Source organism: Canis lupus, chromosome 20, assembly GCF_003254725.2.
Source record: "Canis lupus dingo isolate Sandy chromosome 20, ASM325472v2, whole genome shotgun sequence".
NCBI classification, from domain to species: Eukaryota; Metazoa; Chordata; class Mammalia; order Carnivora; family Canidae; genus Canis; species Canis lupus.
The window spans coordinates 29,145,041-29,166,956 of record NC_064262.1 but is presented as its reverse complement, the minus strand read 5'-3'; the positions used below and the strand labels follow the sequence as shown (position 1 = coordinate 29,166,956).

Here is a 21,916-nt window from a genome sequence, read left to right as displayed (position 1 = left end):
ACTGGGCCTTGCTGTCACCCTGCTGGGTTGGTTTTTCCAGTAATAGACTCCTCCAAGCCAAGTCTGACAATTAAGTGGTAAATACTCTGGTGAGCAGGAGTGGTGGGAGCAGAGGGATAGAGAAGGTCAATGTAAGTAGACCAAGAGCATTAAATTCATTTCTTCCATGGCCTTCCCTGGCCACACATCTCCATTCTGTGGAGATGAATAACTTGCGAATTGACTGGTTTCCACTAATATTATGAATTAACAGTAAGTAAGCTGTGACAGTGCTCCAGCTCCATTTAAAGGGAGGAGGGGAGGGTGAATCCTATTAGCATTTCTAATTGTGTTGCCTTTTCATATTAATCCCTTCCCCTGGCTGAGGAATTAGTAGTTTTCTCATCTGTTGATGGAAACCAGTCCCAAGAGGATGTCCTGTCAAGTGCCGGAAAATAGATGATGATATGGGGCCATCCCCTCCATACCCCCACCCCTGCGCCAATAGAAGCTCCTGCCTCTCTTGTGAGATGCATCTGTGATGTTCTGCATATCTATGAGATTAGGCTTCAAGTACAATTCTGGAAATCTGTTGTTCAAAGTTAAACCAAGCCTTCTGGCCAGGAATCCACACTTGGTGACTTGCCTTTAGCTGGCTAGGAGACTAAAGTCCTTCCTTCCATGAAAGGCCCTATAGCTTCAGAGAGCACCTTTTCCCTTTACCATGCCTCATTCTGGATGACTTTATTCCATGGCAGTTTGGGATGCTAAATGCACCAAGGCCTCTGATTCTGCCTTTTGTAATCCCATCGCAGCAGTGACAGGAGAGAATAGAAAACATCGCTGGGATGTCAACAGGGGAAAAAAAAAAAAGAAATTTCTCCCATCAGAAACTTAGGCTATAGGCTATACATGAAGAAAAGCCGTATTTGTGAGTATTTAAAAGAAAGTCGGGAGAAGTGTTTTCAATATGGATCAGTGGATTAGTGTTTTGATGCTATGTTTGTCTCAATGAACATAGACATGTTTCCTAAATTATTGACCAGTGTTTAATTTATTATAAAGAAATCTGGTCTGTGTTCGGTCACTGGGTCAGGCCTATCTGAAATGTAGTTTGTGAAAGTAGCCAAGTTAGGAATAGTTTGAGCCAGGAAGTTCTTGATAGCAACTTGAATCAAAATGCAGTGAGTGGTGACCGAGGTGTTGAAGTCAGAATGAAAGAAGCTACGGCATCCTTGCTACATGGCTCTTAGGTAAGAGGAGAAAGAAGAGAATTAGATCTGAAATCAGATCTCATGAGAAGTACCTGCCCTTGTCCTGATCAGACACTGTAGGTTCTGAGGACACAGCCGCTATCCCTCAGAGTGGATGGATCATCACCTCTGCAGTTCAGGAAGGCCATGTGGAGACTCTGGTCCTGCTGTTTGTCACTTTCCTTCGCAGGCATGGTTTAATGGTGGAGCCATTCGTTCCCAGCAGGCATAAATCCTTTTTCCCACAAGACGATATTGGCTGGATGTGACATTTATAGGACTAAAGGAGCAGCTGGTGATGTCGGATTCAAGGCAAGTAGGTTGTCTTGGCCATCCTAGTTAGCAGATGGCCAGGACTTGATAGATTGAAGATTATCAGGATCCAAGTCAAGGGCCAAATGGCACAGTGGATTGGAAAAGTAGATGGCAGCAGACATCTGCAACACAGGCACATGCAGGCTGCTGGGGCCTCTGTGTTTCCGCTTCATCTTCTTTCCAACAGGAAAGACCATAGGTCCTTCTGAGGGCCAGGATTCCAGACACATCTCTAGAGATTATCGACAATGTGGTTATGAATCTGATAGTTGTTGGTTCAGTCCTTAGCATGGTCTATTTTTTGGAAAGAGAATTTTATGAAGATTAGATTTCATCAGGCATTTCTATGAATTTGGCCTTTTGCCCAAACCTACATGTCATGGTTTCCTGTATTGCTAATGTCTCTGTGTAGTTTGTTATATCTAAAGACATCTTAAAGGCTTTAATTCAGAGCCCTCTGTCGCTGGCATGCTGTCCTTTTGAAGATGACTAATGCTGCAAAAGCTGTTCCAAAATGGAAGGGCCAGGAGCTAAGTTTTGCTGTAAGAGCACAAACCGCAGGGGAAGGGGGGTCCATTTCTTCGAGGCCATTTTAAGCTCATTTGTGCAATTGCCACCTTCTCAGTATTACTGCACAACTCCTTTGATCTCCGAGTGGAAGGTGGCAAATTTCAAGAGCCAGGAAAACGCCTCATGTGGCTTTAAAAGGAGCAGCGTATTATGAAATTGAGTGGATGTCAAATAAAACGTAAATTTGGATCTTTTGAAATGTGAGTAGGTATTACTTTTAGAGCCAAGCACATTGAGAAGTTCAGGGATGAAATTGCTGTTGTTCGACATTCATTTAAATTTGAGTGTTTGGGTCAGGTTCCATCCCCCTTGAATGTTGCATTTGTACTCAGCATTACACTCCAAGCTTTACCCATGTAATCTTCAGGACAGCGTTATGAAATTGTATCCCCATTTTACAGATGAGGACACTGAAAGGCTAAGGGTTCAGCCCTGACTCAAAATTTTATTTTCCCCCCACCCCTTGGCCTCCTACCCTGGATGGAGACCAGAATGTAAATACCGGTTGCTCAGACAGCCTTCTTCACTGTAGGCATATTTCAGAGCTGTCCAAATTGCTTAGCTTATGCTCATGAATTTTTTTTTAAGTGGCAAATTGATTGAAACAGTAAATGGAAGGGATTATTTCAGTTAGTGTTGTGCCTTTACTGGAACAAACCCACTTATTAGCATGCTATTTGGATTCCCACCCTGAATTTTGGAATCAAGACACCGACTGGAGAGTAAGCTTAGTATTATTAGTAAGCTACTTAGACCAGCCAATAATCTTCGTATTTTCTCCCTTTCTCCTGATCCATCTTCTCAACCCCAGTCATGGGGCTGTGAACCTACAGCAACAGGGGCTGTGGAGGTGAATGGGCACCATAGAAGGGTTTTCATTTATGAGGTTGCTTAGAGCCTGGGGTCAGGCTCTTGAGCTTGAATGAGTAATCAGACACAGAGATACTGTAGCCAGAAGGGTCAGAAAGTAAACTGGATTACCTTGCTTGGTTGTTTTCCTCTAACATGAGCTACAAATGTCATTGGTGGGTGTAAGTCATGGGGAACATTTTCTTTGGCCTTTCTCATCATCAAGTAAGATTGAATGCATTAGAGCACCCCCCTGACTACAAAACATCCCCCTGCATGTAGTTGGGATTGAAAATCAAAATATCCGTGAAATGTGGCATGGTAGAGATGGGGTAACAGAGTTTTGGGGAAGCACATGAGTTGATTTGGTTGGCGACAAATACTGTTTCTTGGTATGTGGAATCTCACTGAGAATCGTTTATGACAGATCATACGTAAGCGAAGTGGATTGGTTAAGAAAATTATTGCTATTGTAGTTTGTCTCCAGTCTTCCACTTCTACACACACTCATAGAAACTCTAACAGTTACGTTTTATGCTGTAACAAATGATCCAAATTAATTAAAACAACAATTATTTTATTGCTTTTATGATTCTGTAGGTTAGCTGCTCAGCTCTGGTTGGTACCAGTTCAGGTGGTATCTGCAGACTTTAGGTAGCTCATCTGAGACTGGTGGTCTAAAATGACCTCAGCTGGGACTGCCTGTCTGTTCCATGTTGTCTCTACCTCCAGGAGACTAGCCTGGGGTTCTTCAGCTGGTGGTCTCAGGATTTCAAAGAATAACAAGAGAGGATAAACCTGGCAGGCAAGCTCTACATAAGCTGCACCCTACATCATTTTCACTAATGGCCCATTGGCCAAAACAAGTCACGTGCTCAAGCCCAGCTTCCAAGAGGGAAGACTTTGATATACACTCTTGATGGGAGGAGTGGCCACTTCAGATCTCAAAGATGTATATGGTGGAGAAGGCAGGAGTTTGTGATCCTTTTGCCATTTCCCATAGATGTCAGAGTAACTGCAGGTAGTTGAATTGGCATAAACTTCTCTATCAGACTGAATTGGGAAAACAAAGACCACATTTTGGTCTATAAATTCAGTTTGATATGGAATATTTCTTTCAGCTCCAATTTTATTCTTTGACTTTTGAAATTTGGCCACATTTACTGTAGACTCACTTATCCTGCATTCTTGAGTTGTGATTCCATTTATGACCATGTTTTGAATGTGTTAATAAGTATTTGCTATGGTGTAAATATAAATTCTTCATTTTGGTGTATTTTTTGTGAATGTTTGCCTTTTAAGAATGTTCTGTGCTCAACCAGGATGTAAAAGCCCTGGCTAGACCTTCCTGTCAGACAATTTGGAGGTACACTAATGCCAACTCCCAGAATTCCACTTTTGTGATTGGATACACACACGGTTCCTATTCACCGATCCTTTTTTAAGTACCTGTAGTGTTTATGATTTAGTACCAAATTCCACCTCACTTTATTAGTCTGTAAACATAACACCATACATAATGGCATCTGTGTTTGAATTTAGTCATGAGTCAGGACTCCAGACATTAATAGGTAATCATTGTTAACTCATAGAGCATGTAACCTGAATTTCTCAACCTTAGCTTCTGCCCCTTTGATACCTTGAGCCAGATAATTTCTTGCTGTGGGGGGCTATTCTGAACATTGTTAAATTTTTAACAGCAGCCTTGCCTCTACCCATGTGATGCTAGTAGCCCCTCCCCCTTCAACTCTACTTTTGAAAACCAACAATATCTGCAGATACGGCCCAATGTCCTTGGGATGGGGTAGAGGAGATAGGTAAAATCTGCCTCCTGTTAAGAACCACTACTCTAACTTGGAGATACTCTAAGTTTTCAAAAGTTACTCTAACTTTTCTACTCTAAAGCAGAAAAGCAGAAGAAATATGTGAAGTATGGGTATTGTCTGAGGAGCAGCAACTCAATGGACGGTTTGCAAGGGAGGAAGGAAGTGGAAAATTTTCAGTTATCTTAAAATTTTGACCTAAGATGGCCCTGAAATAACTAGGGACATTAAGTTGGGTCTTGCTACACACTCAAAGATTCACCAACATCTCAACTTCGTTATGTTAGTAGTGGATTAAATTAAATATCATCCCTGGAAAAAATTTCAGGAGATATGCTGACCACAGAGAATGGATTTTGAAAAACTATTTGGGAAAAGTTAACCATCCATACAAGTAGAGAAAATTATATCGTGATCCATTTAATACTCATAATTTAAACTCACAAATGATTGAATGCCAGTCTTGTTGCATCTTTCTATGCCCTGCTCACTTTCTGAATGGCTATCCACTCCTGGATTATTTTGGAGTGAAATCTAGGCACTATTTCATTGCATTTGTAAGTATGTCAGTATGTGTCTAAAAGAAAGTACCTCAAAACCAAAATTACAGTATGCTGGTGGAATTGTCACCTTCTAGAGAGGGCAAGAATGAGGATTTGTGCTGTGTAATATCAGAAAGTTAGGGAAAGATTGGGTAAGAAGCTTGACTTTTGGGGGAATTAAAAACCCCAGAGAGAAATAAAAGTTGGGAGACACTGGCTCTTTAAGCCCCGCTCCTGTCCTGTTCTCTCCTGCTTTGAGTCTTAGAAATCCCTCTTACAGTATGTGGTAAAGCACAGGAGACTGGATCCTTAGGAGAAAAGGCTGGCAGGGCACAGATCCATTTTCTAAAAAGGAGAGAAGTAAAAAAAAACACATCACAAGAAGGTATTGAAATATTCAGTCAATGATGGATTACTCTTTGATGACTTTCAATGACTTTTTAGGAGATCCGGGTGTACTTATAATAAAACAAAAGGAAAAGGAAAGTCTTATAGTTGCTTTTTAAGATTTTCCTGGGACTATGGTATTTCCCTCTTGTTCTGATGTATTCTGAGAAGTTTCTTTCTTTTGATTTAGACTTCCTCACTTGATTTTATGATGTCATAAATCTTTTGTGTTGGTGAGAGCCATGGTCTGTGTAAGGTCTATGCAGCCTGCTAGATAACCTCTATTTCCCCCCCTTCTCTTCAGAAGATTAAACTGAGGCTGTTGTGTCTGATGCCAGAATAGATTTAACCAATCATGTTTCCTTTACATGTAGGTCAGTCCAAGGGACAATTCTGCACTGGATCCTATTATCCATGGGTTGAAGGGCGTCGTACATCATGGTAAGTAAGCCACATACGTTTCTCTTTGTTGGTATGTGAAGAGCTAAGGTCTCCACCTAAAGGAATTGGGTTATCTGGCAGAGGACAGAGGGTGACCCCCATTCCTCATCCACTGATGTTGAAGGGCATTAGAGCCATTATTTGATGGGTAAAGAGCATGCCCATTTATTACCTGCAAATGGATCTGAGTTAACAGTAAGCAATTTGTTTCTCTTCAGGTACCACTTTGAATGCATATGTTATAAATCAAAGCACCCTAAGATATACCATTGGTATGCGCTGAACCTGCCACTGTCTCAGGTCTCTCTTAAAAATATTCCTCTTTCAAGTATCTCTGCATTAATAAATTTCTTTATTTGCCTCTCAGATTTAGGGGAAAAAAATTTAAGTAGCTGTGACAAGTCATTAAACTTTGCTGCATGTGAGGAAGCATCATCAGCTACTAGCATGGAAAAAGCTAGACCATGTTCTGTGTAGCAGACGTCTTATCCTCGGGCATAAAACTGGGAAAGAAAGTAAGATAAATGGGTTCTGTCTTTCCCAACTGGTTTTTATTGGAGGAATTTCCCTGCAACTTTATTATCGGCAATGCATCATTACCTATGACATCAGAATCCTCTAATTTCAAAAGTACCCTTGTTGCAGGAAGGTATGGAGTCTTAGAGGTAATGTAATGATTTGCAAAGTTTTAATAATCTAATTAGAATTCCAAAGATATTGACAAAAATAGCATTAGTAACCATAATAAATCTCCCCTTCATCTCCACAGCTGTGATAAAACATCTTCACACCTTTCTGGGAGGATTGTCTTTCGACATTAGCCAACTCTGTAGAGCTTAACAGACATCTTGCCCCATTTCTCTCAGGGAAACTAAAACCAGTTGTCAGCATGCAGTTGAGGCAAGTAGGATTTGGGATTAACTGTGCTGCTCTTAGAACCATTCAGTCATGCAGCAGGTAACAAAAATAAACCTCGTAAAAGTAGGAAAATAGTGTGGCTGAAAGCAGTCGCATAGAAGTTGTGGAGGGAAGAGTCCATGACTTCTCAATTTCAGTTTGTGTCTCTAAAGCAAAGCCCTCACACGCAACTGGGAAGCAGGTTGTGTGGCAGTTCCTATAGGGAACAGAGCACCTTGGTCAAAACTGTTTCTGCCTGCACATTTGTGCTTTGATTTTGGTATGGTGGTGGTGGTGGTTTGGGGCAATAGGAGTATTTGCCTTGTACTCCAGGCAGCCTAAAAAGTGCAAAGAAAGCTGGTATTTGGGCAACATGCTGTGCATTTTTTCACAAAAGATCCCCTTGGATACTCAGTTAATCAAACTCTTCCCAGAAATCCCAGTTCATAGTGTAGACTGAGTTTGGGGTTTGAAATGGAGTAAGTGATGAACAGATCTTCCTTCCCCCTGACTTTTCTTCCTATTTTAAAACAAAACCATCATGGAGAGTTCTAGAATCTTCAAAACAGGTACCTCTCTATTCTTTGGTCAGAGAGGAAGCACTCCACCAGCAATGACATTTGAGTAGATCTGTGTGTGCTTACTTCCACAATGATAATTGAAGGAGATTCCATATGTTAAAGATAAGCAGAGGCTTCTGTTAGCTCCCAGATCCCCAAATCTCTGTAAACTCACTGTGTAGTCATCATTTGGTTCAAGAGCTCTGTGCTGGCATAATCATGTTATCCTTGTTCATTATCCACAATTACCCTCCAAGAGGCTGTTACATGTACGCTCTTCTATGTTTACCTGGCACTGGGAGGGTGACAGAGATGCCTGGGATGTGGTTTCAACACTCCTTCCTAATGCAGAAGTCAGAGGAGACCTACTAGAAAAAAATCCCCTGCAAAAGGGAGTTTCATTATTTATACAGCAAAAGTATGGTGTGCCCACTGTGTGTGAATAAGAGACACACAGGGAGGTGTCTGGAAGGAAGGTGAGGTGAGGTGAGGTGCCGCCTCTCATTTCCTCTAGCCTGCCCAGTGGGCTATCCCTCACAGCTTTTGCATTTGCTGTTTCTGCTTCCTCTGTCCGGAAAGTTCTTGCCTTAGCTCATTACAAGGGTGTCTCCCTTTATTATTTCAGGTTTCAGTTCAAATCCGTGCCTCTTCAGAAAGTTCTTTCTTAACTGTCCTATCAAATGCCCCAGCTGCTCCCCATGCCCATGGCTCCATCATATCATCCTAGATTCCTTTCCTCAAACCACTTAAAAGTATCTAAAATAACTTTGTGTTTTATTTACTCACTTTTTACCTACTGAACTGTCAGCTTTGTGGGGCCAAGACCCCCTGCGTGTATGTCAAATCACAGATGCCCAGTAAATGTTAGCCAAGTCAATGAGTCAAATAAACCCACAAATAAGTGGAGATATCAAAATATAGAACTGGGAGAAGAGGAGGAGAAACCAAAGGCCACTTGAGTTTTGCTTTGACTGGAAAGAGAAAGGAGTAAGAGAACATCTTGGAAACCTGGCTATGCCCTCCGGTCTCGGGCTGTTGCCGACTTCCATTGTGATAACACTCATCTCTTTTGTCGTTCTTCCAACAGAGAATGAACATCTGAAATGGCTAAAACAACTTTTGTTGGCATTAGAAGCGTTTTCAGTTGAAGGTCCTGTAAAGGATTTGAATGATCTGTTAATTTGATGGGACATAAATAATCATGCCCTTCACAGAATCTCTGGCTTGGAAATGATGATAGAAATGTGTAAAAAGGAAAAATCAATATGAATTTCTGTTACAGTTCAGAATTGGTTTTATTTCTTCAGCTCTGGGAGTCATATCCTAGAATATTAATTCCTCATTAAGTGAATTTGGGTTTTTTTGTTTTTGTTTTTGTTTTTTTAATAGGAAGAATCTTCTATGTTCTTTCAGCTGAAATGACGATGAGAAATCTGGTCATCCCCACCAGTGGTACTTGACATTTGTTCAACAGGGGCCTCTGGGAGGCAGACAGCAAGGTGGGGTTTTCAGTGCAGGCAAATTTATTGACAGGGAGTGATAAAGAGAGGAAGCAGGGCCACATGGGGAGAGTGTTGGGACTACAGTCCAGCTCTGGTATCTCTGAAGTGGGGAGGGAATCTAGGAGGACTAGCTGAAGGCAGCTCTCACAAAGTCTTGACTGATGCACCTCACTGATGCACCTCAGAGCCAAGCCTGTCTGTGAGAGGTGTCCTGTGTTAGGTTCCCCTGACATGCAGAGTCACCAGCTAGCACGTCCTATCTTGACCGGCCTCCAAGAGAACACTGTGGTCACTGAAGGTATAGCTGCTGTAGGCTGGAGCTAACAAGGCTCCTCATGGCAGTGTGTCTCTGGAAGGAAGATCTTAGGCATGTACCTCCCTTGGCTGGCATGGAAGTTCACATCTTCCTTCCTGATCTTAGGCATGTACCTCCCTTGGCTGGCATGGAAGTTCACATCTTCCTTCCTGATCCCATTTCCAAAGAGGACTTTACTTGGTCCTTTCGCTTTTAAAATACTCAGAGGTGCTTAGAAGCAGTGCTTATTCCTCTCGTGCATAAGTACCTAATCCCAATGTACTACGAAGCTAGGCAGAGAGGGCACAGCCGACCTAGGCCTACCCTCCTTGCATTTATCAAGTCTCAGAGCGGGGAACATACAGTTAAGCATTGTCATTGCATTAAAGAGTGGGGAGCAGCAGGTTTAACCCAGATTTGGGAGTATAGAGGAGGCATCAGTGACCACTCAGGCAAAGTGACCACTGAGACCTAAAGAGTGCATAGAGACAGTGCAGGCCTAGAAGGGAGCAGTCAAGGTTTCAAGCAATGCCACTGTGGAGGGAGGTCCCTGGTGGTGGAAGTGCATATAGCATCTTTGAGGCTCTGCGCTCAGCAACATTGCTTCCTCACTGCTGGAGAGAGATATCTAGAAATCTCTTGGCAAACGTAGAGTGTTGTTTGTTAGGTGTTCATTTTTCCATGTAAATTGTGATTTTTACAAAGTTGAGAGCCATGAAGAAATATAAATAGAATGGAGAGATGTGATTTGCCATTGATTCTGGTTCCGTCTGTCCACTGGGCAATAGATGGAAGCACTAAAATGTATCAAATCAGCTGTTTTATTTACACACTCCCATCGGTATCCACCGGGAAGGAAAGATTTAGGGAGAAGTTGTGAATCCTAGTCACAGTATTGACTCTTTCATTTACAGTGCTTTTTGTATTCAAGAACTAGCACTTAATGGAAGCCACACCTGATAGAAATATGGGTTCTGAGAAACTTAGTCTAGTTCTGTTTTTTAAAAACACATTTAAGAAAAAAAAAAAACCTTGTATGTGAATCAGTATAGAAATGCAACTACCCCTTACTAGTTTCACCCATTTGGCCAGTGCTCAGAAATGTACATTATATTTTAAGTCAATTAAAAAGTATTTTTTTTCTTTTACATTTTTGGATTACCTACTTTTCTATTCTTCTTTTATGATATCCACCCAAAGAAAGTCTAGCAGGCTGCTTGTGTATGTATTCTAGAATCCTGTCAGAATGCATCAAAATCCTGACCACTCCCTCTTGTCAATCATCTAAGAGAGACTAATTTTTTTTAATTTTTGTTTTATTTTTTAAAAGATTTACTTATTCATGAGAGACAGAGAAGCAGAGACAGGCAGAGGGAGAAGCAGGCTCCCTGGGGAGAGCCCGATGCAGGACTCAGTCTCAGGATCCCGGGATCATGATCTGAGCCAAACACAGACACTCAACCACTGAGTCACCCAGGAGTCCCTAATTTTTTTTATTTTTGGAAAGAAACTTGCTAGTAGCGATTGCTTGGTTGTTGAACTATGACTCTGTCGTCTTTCCCCATCACTCCCACCCCCACCCCACCCCGCCTCTGTCACCGCTGTCTTCTGCTGAATGTACTGCCTAGATGAGCAGGACGGTACCTTTCTCCTTTAGAGGAACTACTAGAAATTGGGTCAGACTCCAGTCAGAACCAGATGGTTCACCCCATCCTGCCTCCTCAGGTTCTTCTGAGAAAGCTGTGAAAGCGCAATTAAATGATCACCTGAAAACACCCTTCAATTAAAGAATGGTCCAAAACGAGGTTCTTGCAAGTTTTAAAGTGATGGCAGCTGGGGCTGGGACAGGATCTAAACTTTCTTTGCGGAATAGCTTCCTCGACTGACTCATTTATTCACTGGGTGTATTTTTGAGGTGTCTTACACCCATTTTCTCCTCTGTCCTGGAATACTCATCAACTCACCAAATCTATAGACAGAGTCATGGAACAGCTAGAGTTCAATCCAGGCATTCGGCAGAAAGGGAAGATATAAAGGAAATTTGCACATATAAGTGACCACCTGGCCAAGCACGTGGTGGTAGGAGCTCATGCATCTGCATTTGCTCTTTTTTTCCATATTCCACCTGCTGGGATTGAGGGTCCTATAATCAAGAATAACCCCAATGAGACTCCAGACCTGAAGTGATCTGAATTTATTCTAAAATAATGGATAGGATTTATCTTCTACAACTGCTGATATGTCATTCACCACATACACTATTTAAAAAGAAAACAAGCCCCGAGCATGGCACCCTGGGCACTTCAGGATAGCTGCTCTGGGGATGCGGTTGGGGGGGCGGGCAGCCTTTCCGAAAGCCATGCAGCCATTTCTGCCAAAGTCGTACAACTGCCTTATCCTCTGAGCTGGCCAGTCCTCATGTAGGTATATACCCAAGAGAAATGTCCACAGAAAGACTTGTTAATGGGAGATTTGTTTATATTAGCCCCAGAGTGGAAACAGCCCAAATGTCCACCAACGGGAGCCTAGATATGCAAGTTGTAGTATGGCCAGACAGCGAACATTATGCAGCGATTAAAAATAATGAGCTAGTTGATTTACATGACAACAGAAGAGCACATATTGCATGGTTCCATTTCTGTAAAGCTCAAGAACAGACAAAACTAGTCTTTGGTGATAAAAGCCAAATAATGCAGTGGAGGGGTATAATAAATGAGAAGAAACAGGGAATTTTCTTGGATGAATCTTGATCAGGAGGATGATTGCATGGTTATAATATAAAAATTCACCACACCATCCCCTTAGATTTGTGCATTTGACTGTTTGTAAATGAAAGAATAGCCCATGTATATTATACATTGACTTCCCCATGATAATACATTCACAGAGCTCAAAATCATTGGCAGTGTGCACCACATAGTCACATATTAAAAATCCTGACAGAGTCCAGCGTTGGCAAGGCTAAGAATGCCAGGAACTCTTATACTTTTCTGGAGCCACAGCCAGGTTGCTTCAGTATGCCACCCCCTGCGTATGACCCCTAGAGAACATAGATGAAAGTGTACCATGAGATGTGAACGAGAATGTCAGTGGCATGGTTTTCCCTAACTGCCCGAACCTAGAAATGCCCTACATGCCTGTCGTCAGCAAGCTAAGTAAACACAATGCAGGCCTATAATAGAATATTCTACTCAGATGGAAGGGGCTGGCATCTTGTGCCTGAGCACATGTGAGAAGCACCAAGTAGAGCAAGGGTCTGGAGAAGGTTTAGTGTATTCCTCAACATAAAATTCAAAACATGAGGAAACCCAGCCTATATTGTTTCAGGGTGCACGTGTAGGTGGTAACGCTAAGGGAAAAGCCAAGCAAGCAATTATTACTTTTTTAAAAAGAGGTGTGATAGTCACTTCTTGAGGCAGGATGGGAAAGTGAGGAAGCACCAGCCCAGGGAGCATGGCAAGGGCTTCTCCTGCCCTGGTCTCTCCAGGGTTCACTTCAGGATTATTTGTCAACAGTATCTTTATGTTGTGTGCACCTTTCTGCATGTGTATGAAATTTCACAAAGAAGACAGTCATTAGCCTTAGAAAGTAAGAGTTTCCGACAGTGATTCCCTCTGGGTCACATCAAGTTCCAAGTGGCCTTACGACAAGCAAAGAGAGGGAGCTAGAGCCCTTTCTTAAAAACTTTCACCGCACGTACCCCTGACAGGCTGTTTGTGACTCTACAAATTTATTGCAGGCTAAAGAACTGTGGCTGCCTTGCGAGTCTATCATTAAGAGATGACTTTGGGGGCAGCCCGGGTGGCTCATCGGTTTAGTGCCTGCCTTCGGCCCAGGGCCTGATCCTGGAGCCTGGGATCAAGTCCTGCTTCAGGCTCCCTGCATGGAGCCTGCTTCTCCTTCTCTGCCTGTGTCTCTGCCTCTCTCTCTCTCTCTCTCTGTCTCTCTTTCTCTCTGTGTCTCTCATGGATAAATAAATAAAAGCTTAAAAAAATGAGAGGACTTTGGGAGTCTATAACTCCCTTTGGAATTCACAAAAAAGAAATTGGAAACAAAGAGGATGAGGCATCAGGCCTCAGGTCTAAAAGCAAAGGCTTCCCACTGCTATGTTCTGGAATGTTCTGGCTCTGCGTTCCAGAACATGCTGGCTCTGGTTGGAACGCTCCAACCAGACAAGGGTCTAATTAGTCCGATAGGTACCACTGAATTCTGAGACACAGCTATCATGTCCCCTGTCACATAGAAAAGCAAGCAAAGGGAGCATTGGCTGGGGGGCCTGAACCAAGGTCTTCATGACTTAAGACTGGCTCTTGTTACTCCCAGACCATCTCCTGCTCTATTTTCCACCAGGGGTACCACCTGCCTCTTCCAGCCTTGATTGAGGTTCATCACATCAACTCTCAAAGGCAGAAAAATGAAGAAATGAAGAAAAATACTTCACAGGACCCTACTCTGTCATCATTCCTCCACACTATTGGGATTATCCCCTGGGCCTAAGATCTTGACATCATTTTTTCTGTCTGCGGCTCAGTGGCTCTCAATGGCTCAAGTTCCTGTAAAGTATCTTGCATGGACTTTGCAAGAAAAGGACAAATCCCAGAATGAGGGACTTTGGGGGAAAATTAAACTGTTAGGCAGAAATAGTCTGTGTCATTACAATCCAGCAGCAAGATAATGGGGCAGAGGTGCATTGATAGGGTTTGAGAGGTTCTTACCTGTTTTGTCGATGTGAACTTTAAGCTTCTATAATCATAGAGTCTATCTGTTGTCCTGTCCATGGAGGTCCTAATAAGTGCTAGTCAAGGTGTTGAGGGTAAAATGATAAACAACTCTTTAAGGAACCTAAGCACAGTTTTCTAGAGTGGTGGAGGGATGGGGTGATAGGGTGATGGGCACTTGATGGGATGAGTGCTGGGTGTTAGACTATATGTTGGCAAATCAAACTCCAATAAAAAAAATTTACAAAAAACTATATCAGAAAGGGAGACAGAACGTAAAGACTGCTAACTCTGGGAAACGAACTAGGGGTGGTAGAAGGGGAGGAGGGCGGGGGGTGGGAGTGAATGGGTGACGGGCACTGGGGGTTATTCTGTATGTTAGTAAATTGAACACCAATAAAAAATAAATTAAAAAAAATTTACAAAAACAAAAATAAAAAAATAAAATGATGAACAAGATTTCCCCTGCCTTTCAGGAAATTTTAATATCATGAGAAACCTTTTATTTTTTTTGCCTTCCCATTCTTGGTGCTGAGAATTAAAAAGATTAATATTCTTCACCTGCAAAAGTAATCTCATGTGTTCCTACGAATAAGCAATTAGAACTTTGGAATGAGTTTTCTGAAAAGTGTGGGTTACAGGATATTTTTAAAGAAATGGAATTGGTTCCTTTTCACTTCTAATGTGGCCCTGAGGAACACTGGATTATGGAACAGTGCTTCTGAGTTGAGGCTATCTTGGTTTCAAATCATGGCTCTCCAGCCTGGGTGCTGTGTGATCCTCCACAAATTCTTGCATCCCTCTGTCCCTGCGGTTGTGCTTTGTTAGATGAGGATAAGAAAAGTATGTATTAATGCTAGACGTATTAGAATAGGGAAAGAACTGAGAGCGAAGGGTGCCTGGCACGAGTCCACTGTACTCTAAATTGGCCTCCAGCAAGTGCAATCTGTGAGCCAAATCTGGCCCGCTGCCGACTTTTGTAAATAAAGTTTTATTGGAACACAGCCACACTCATTTGTTGACATATTGTCTATGACAGCTTCTGCACCACAGCAGCAGAATTGAGTAGCTGTAACAGAGCTACAGTCTGGCCTGCAAAGCCTTAAATGCTTACCCTCTGGCCCTTTACAGAAAAAGTTTGTCAAACTCTGCCTTAACTAAGTGGTAGCAATTTCGGGAGCTCTGCTAATAGAGTTGCCTTCTCCCAGTGGCTGGCTCATGTTGGGACCATGTAAATACCTATTCGGGCCATTACTTAACTACCATTTGACAGACTTTAGAGATGGGCTTCACTTTTGATTTTTTTTAATATTTTATTTATTTATTATTTATGAGAGACAGAGGGGGTGGGGCAGAGACACAGGCAGAGGGAGAAGCAGGCTCCATGCAGGGAGCCTGAAGCAGGACTCAATCCAGGGTCTCCAGGATCAGGCCCTGGGCTGAAGGTGGCGCTAAACCGCTGAGCCACCCGGGCTGCCCTTCACTTTTGATTTTGCCCCAATCACCAACCAGTCCAAATGTTTTTCAACCAAATTAATGAGGGTTCTGTTTTAATGTTGACCTTAAAGAAAGTTTTCTCCCTTTTGAATGGGAAGCCCAATGCTATGTTATCGAGCAGCCCACTGATAGTCTTGAACATCGTACCACGCAACAAAATTTCCCATTTGAAGTTTATGTTTCCGGCATTTAATTACATAGAACTTTCCTGAAGTGTGCTATAAATATCCAGTACCCTGGTCTTGGTTAATTGGCTCACATCTGTTATGGATCCAGGAAGGGCAGATGCTTATCTGAACACTTTTGATCTCAAAATCTTCGAGAAACAGGCACACTTAAGCCATTTCCACAGTTTCCTGGACTTCGGTGTGTCATAACCACCGCTATAGATGTGAGCCATTTGCATTTCTTTTCTTAGCCAAAGCCAGGAAATGGGATGCTGTGTGGCTCCTGTTTTATCACCCATAGTGTCGTGAACAATAATGTTAAGACAGAAAATAACTTCAAAAGTGATACCCTCTAGGTCGGATTTGAATTTGAGGCTAGTTGTCATTTGGCCAGCCTTCTTTGTCACTATTTGATCATTTGAAGAGGATCACGGGAGCCTGAGGAAATGCCCTTCTCCCGATTGTATCAATGTGATGTGCAGAGCAAAGAGAGAGATTAAACTGTCTCCTGTCCTCTACTGAAAGGGTGCTCGCTAAAGTACCAGGAGGCTACTTTGTGTGATTTTCTCACCTTGCTGTACAGATGTCACCTTGGTGTGAGAGAGGCACTGTGGTATAGTGTCCCAGAGCACAGGCTCTTGGTGTGAATACTTGTGCCTAGCACATGGTCAACACTCAGCATTGGCTGCTGTCGCTACCACCTTCACCACTACCATCTCTGTTACTGTTCTTACTTGTTGCCATGAGTCTGGAGGAGGCCATGTGGTGACAGGAAATGATTGTGGACCTGTGAGTGCTGCTGCCGTCGCTACCTGGGTATTGAAACACTTGAGTTAGTTGAGTCACACAAAATAAAATGAAATGAGAAAGACAATTGTCACAAAGTCGTTTGGAGTAGCCATTCCCTTTGAAATCAGGGAGAAGGGTCATGGGCCAGGAATCAGAAAGTGTGAGAAAGGAAGAAGCAGTAGCCTCTCATCTGTTAACGCCTGGCTGTGGACCTAGCCCTGCCCAGACGTTCTGGATGTATAATCTTAAGTAATCCTAGCCAGTCACAGATGGTAAACTGAGATTCAGAGAGCTTGGATAATTTGTCCCAGCTCATAGAGTGAGACAGTAATTTGAACCCAGTTATGTTAGATTATGAAATCCATTCTCTTGCCAGCTCTTCTGGGCCAGTTTCTGCTTCCAGCATGGACTAACTTCCTGAATATTGACAAAATCCACTTCATTTTTGTGAGCCTCAGTTTCTCCTCTGTGAATTAGGTCATTGATTGAGCATCAGAAGGAGGTTAATAGAAGGTACATACCCTGTCAGTTATGGCCACTGTGTAAGGGAGAGAGGCAAGCAGTGGAATTGTTCAGTGACAATCTGGGTTTTTGTCACTATATGAATCTGTATAATGTAACTGTCATGTTCATTTCCTTAATTGTCGACAAGTCTCTGCTCTTTGTGTTTCTCTGGAATATTAATGACAACGTATGTTTCATTCAAATGTCAACTGTTAAATCAAGATGCCACATTTGACCAACTGAGAGTACCAGTAAACTCAAAGAGCCTAGATGTTTTTGAACCAGGGTGGTGTGGCTGTTCCATGACCTTGTAGTGCCTCTCTGGGTGCTTAGAAGAATCTGTTTAATCATGATAGGCTCTTTCCTAATCAAGCTGCCTTTACTCAGAACCTGAAATAACACTAGCTATTCATCTCATTATATGGGCCTCTCAGATTTTCTCTGGACTGTGCCTGTAGGAAAAGCCAGGGAGTAGGATTTTAAATCTCTACCCACTGGTCGAGAATATTTCAGAAGCAGAAATAAGGTCCATATCTCTACAACCCCATGTAGTTTGCCCCATTCATTCTCAGATGGGATGGCTTGTTGCCATCCCATTTTTGCCATTGCTTTTAAATGTCCTGCTCGTCGTATAGGAATGAGGTCAGCAAGCTTTCTCTGTAAAGGGATCAATAGCAAATATTTTAGGCATGGTTGGTCATATATTCTCTGCTGCAGCAACTAAATTGCGCAGTTGTAACCTAGAAGCAGGCATAGATAATATGTATACAAATAGCTGTGGCTGTGTTCCAATAAAACTTAATTTACAAAAACAGGTTACTAGGCTAGATTTGCCCCCATGGCGACTTTTGACTTCAGTTACTCAGTGACTTAGTTTGATCAATTTTTTTCAGCCATGTATGAAGGACCTAGTCTTTAAGACACTGTGTTGTGTACTGGGAGTATAGTCAGGAGCTACGGTCTTGTGGTAACAGAGCCTCCAGCCTGCTAACCTTAAGAGACCGCTATTAACCAATTACACAGCCTATACTGACACCAAAAGTCTATAGAGCTGTGACTGTGGGCAAGTTAGCAGCCCTCATCAGGATGTTGATACCTACCTCACAAGGTTGAAAAGCCTCATTTAGGGAAAAACTGGAGCAGTGCCTGACTAACCCTGAGTTCACACGCCATAAATGTGCACTGGTAAAAAGAGGTGATGTGCAGGACATCCCATGCGGAATGCATTCTTGGGGTTCAGGTCATTGAAGGTTTAACTGAGTTAGAGAACCTAGGCAGACGAACAGTTGGGAGTCGGTGCTGCTGCCTGGTCCTATGAGTGCTCTTCACTGTGGTCACAGAAAATGGGCCCTGACCTAGCTTCTGGTAGACTCATAAATATGATGGGGTTCTTTAGTGTGAATCTTATTGAAAACGTCACCTCGGTATCCTGTGTCATCATTCTGTGACTCTTATTTCTTCATATATTTTTGTCATATATTTGTAACATGACACTATGTTAGTTTCAGGTATACAACATAATGGTATGATATATGTATATATCGTGAAATGTTCCCAACACCAAATCTAGTTAATATCCATCATCACACATAGTTGCAGTTTTTTACATTTCATATTTTAACAATTCTAAAGTCAGGATGCATCTTACATTTGAAATCACATCATTGTCTAACTAGCAATGTGTTGCTTTTAGTAGTGGCGTTTGAAATAATGATGCATCTTATAATCATTAGAGACTTAGATGTGAAAGAAATACAATACTTAGGACTTTTTTTAAAGATTTTGTTTATTTATTCATGAGACACACACAAACACAGAGAGAGAGAGGCAGAGACACAGGCAGAGGGAGAAGCAGGCTCCATGCAGGAAGCCCGACGTGGGACTCGATCCCGGGTCTCCAGGATCAGGCCCTGGGCTGAAGGCGGTGCTAAACTGCTGAGCTACCTGGGCTGCCCCAAAATCTAGGATTTACTGGTTACTTAAAATACCTCAACTACCATGCTTGTTTGTTCCTTCATTCTATTTTCACATAACTATTAGGAACCTACTATGTTCTAGGCCATGTTTTAGTTGCTGGGTGTATGGGGTAAATGAGAAAGGCAAGGTTTTTGCCAAACTCTTGAGGGAGATAGACAGTAAACAAATAAACATACACTGGGAAGGAAATGAAGTAAATGTGATAGAATTAATGGCAGCAGGGACATAGAAGATGGGCTGTTCAGGATGGGCTCTCAGGAGATGACTTTTTTTTTTTTTAAGATTTATTTAATTATTTATTCATGAGAGACACACAGAGAGAGAGAGAGAGGCAGAGACACAGGCAGAGGCAGAAGCAGGCTCCATGCAGGGAGCCCAACGTGGGACTCGATCCCAGGACTCCAGGATCATGCCCTGGGCCGAAGGCAGGCGCTAAACTGCCAAGCCACCCAGGGATCCCCAGGAGATGACATTTGAACTGAGCCCAGCAGGGTGAAAAGGAATCTCCTGTATGGAGTGGTGATGGGGAAGAACATTCTAGGCAGAGGGAACAGGAAGGTGATGAGACAGGTGGGTGGTCAGCAAGGGTGAGAGCAGAAGGGCTGCAGAGGTAAACAGATCATGTAGGGCCCCATGGCCATGGTGAGGAGTCTGGAAGACAAACCATGAGAGACTCCTGACTCTGGGGAACAAACAAAGTGTTGCGGAAGGGGAGGTGGTTGGGGGGTGGATAGAGTGATGTGCACCAAGAAGGGCACATGATGTGATGAACGCTGGGTGTTATACTAGCTGTTGGCAAACTGAATTTAAATTTAAAAAAGAAAAGAAAAGAAAATGAAAATACTAATTCAAAAAGATATGCAGGAGTGCCTGGCTGGTTCAGTCAGAGGAACATACCATTCTTGATCTCGGGATCGTCAGTTCAAACCCCCTGCTGGGTGTTGAAATTACTAAGGAAAATAAATAAAAGATATTAAAAGGGACTCCTAGGTGGTTCAGTGGTTGAGCATCTACCTTCAGCTCAGGGTGTGATCCTGGGGTCCTGGGATCGAGTCCCACATCGGGCTCCCTGCATGGACCCTACTTTTCCCTCTGCCTATGTCTCTGCCTCTGTCTGTGTCTCTCATGAATAAGTAAATAAAATATTTTTTTAAAAAGATATTTAAAAAAGGAAAAGACAAAAATAACAAATGAAGTAAAGCCAATGGAAGATTTGAGCTGGGCAGTGTCAAAGTTAGATTTGTTTGTAAAAGCCAGAAGAGTTCTTGGTCTTCATTGAGATCATGTTTACATTAGGGCAAGTGAGGCACTCAGAGCCCTGGGACCCAGATTGGGGTAGTAGAAAGAGCCCAGTGCTGGGCATCTGAGACCCAGATTCACTCCCACCTCATTGCACAATCTTGATTCAGTCATTTTTTTTCTTTGGACTTCATTTTCCTTATTTGTAAAATGAAAGGGAACAAACGTCCTCTATAACTCTTAGGAACCCTGCAGTTCTTTGTGATTCTTGGGGGGATTCCCCAGGATCCCCTCATTGTAACATTAGGCTTATTCCTTAAAATCATTTGTCATGAAACCTTGAAAATAGCTATACCTTGAACATGGGTCACACCCAACTCCACTGGTCCATCTTTCCCATTCCTTCCTGATAGCCAACATCCAGTTCTATAGAACAGGTCTTGTTGCTTGTATGAATGTATGTATTTTTAGAGAGAGAGAGAGCGAGCATGAGCAGGGTTGCAGGGGATGAGGCATAGAGGGAGAGAGGGGAGAGAGAATATCAAGCAGTCTCCACACCTAGCATGCAGCCTGATGTAGGGCTTGATCTCACAGCCCTGACATCATGACCTGAGCCAAAATGAAGAGTTGGATGCTTACCCGACTAAGCCACCCAGGGCCACCTCATTGCTTGTGTTTAGATCATAAAATTAATTCCTTGGTTACTCTGGGAGGCTTTTGCCTCCATCTTAATTATAATCTAATGCTTTCTGACCTCCGTGATGGCTTCTAGAAGCCTCACTCTTAAATCCCCTGGATTCTGGCCCTTAGGCCCTTTATTTCCATCATGACTTCCATTTTCTGTTCTTGTGATCAGCAAGCCCTTTGGTCTGAGGCTCATCACACCCAAAGCTCTTCCCAGATCATACAGCCCATTCATGGCCCATCCAGACAGACTTAACCCTGAGCTGCTGACTTTACATTCTAGTGTTTTGGCATCTTCACAATTTTTAGCCAAATTCTAGATTGTACTTTAACCAGCAGCTGATTTTTTTTTTTCTTCCCAGAGCCCATCAGATTTTGGACTCTTGAACTTTGTCTTCTACCTTCCCTCCTGCTCACTTTACTCCAGCCACACACCAAGCGGAATCCCTTTGCACTAGCTTTCTCTTTGCCTGTAATGTTCTCTCGAGGTTGCCGCATAGCTCATTTCTGCCTTCAGGTTTTTAATCAGATGCTTCCTTCTTAATGAGGCTGCTCTTCAAATTGCCATTTTCAAAATAGTAGTCAGGGGAGCCCTCATTGAGAAATGTGTCATTCAAATATGACTAACTTGTTAGCAGCTAAAAGGCATTTGGTCTAAAACCAGCCATGAATATGTCAGTGAAGAAATGTTTCCGGCAGAGCAAAGAGCCAGTGCAAAGGCCCCCGGGTAATGTGATGATGGCAAAGAGAGCGGTGTGGAGTGGCTATACCTAAGAGTCAGGAAGTAGCAGTGGATGAGGCTGCAGCGTGGGGGCCCATTTATACAGTCCCCACAGAAACTGGCCACTCGAATATGCTCAGCATTATTAAAAATGCAGACTCTCAGCCCCACCCCAGACTTCCTGGATCAGAATCTACATTTTAACAA

The 21,916-nt window shown here is 42.7% G+C and overlaps 1 protein-coding gene across 5 annotated transcripts in view; it reads left to right on the top strand.

The window, feature by feature from the left end:
* PTPRG (protein tyrosine phosphatase receptor type G) overlaps positions 1–21,916 on the top strand; it is a 705,078-nt gene that overhangs the window by 531,747 nt on the left and 151,415 nt on the right. For all 5 annotated transcript variants that reach the window (XM_025456409.3, XM_049097815.1, XM_025456410.3 and 2 more), the window contains one exon: positions 6,093–6,159. In XM_025456409.3, the coding sequence (XP_025312194.1) occupies positions 6,093–6,159 (67 nt within the window). The remainder of the gene's footprint in view (positions 1–6,092; positions 6,160–21,916) is intronic.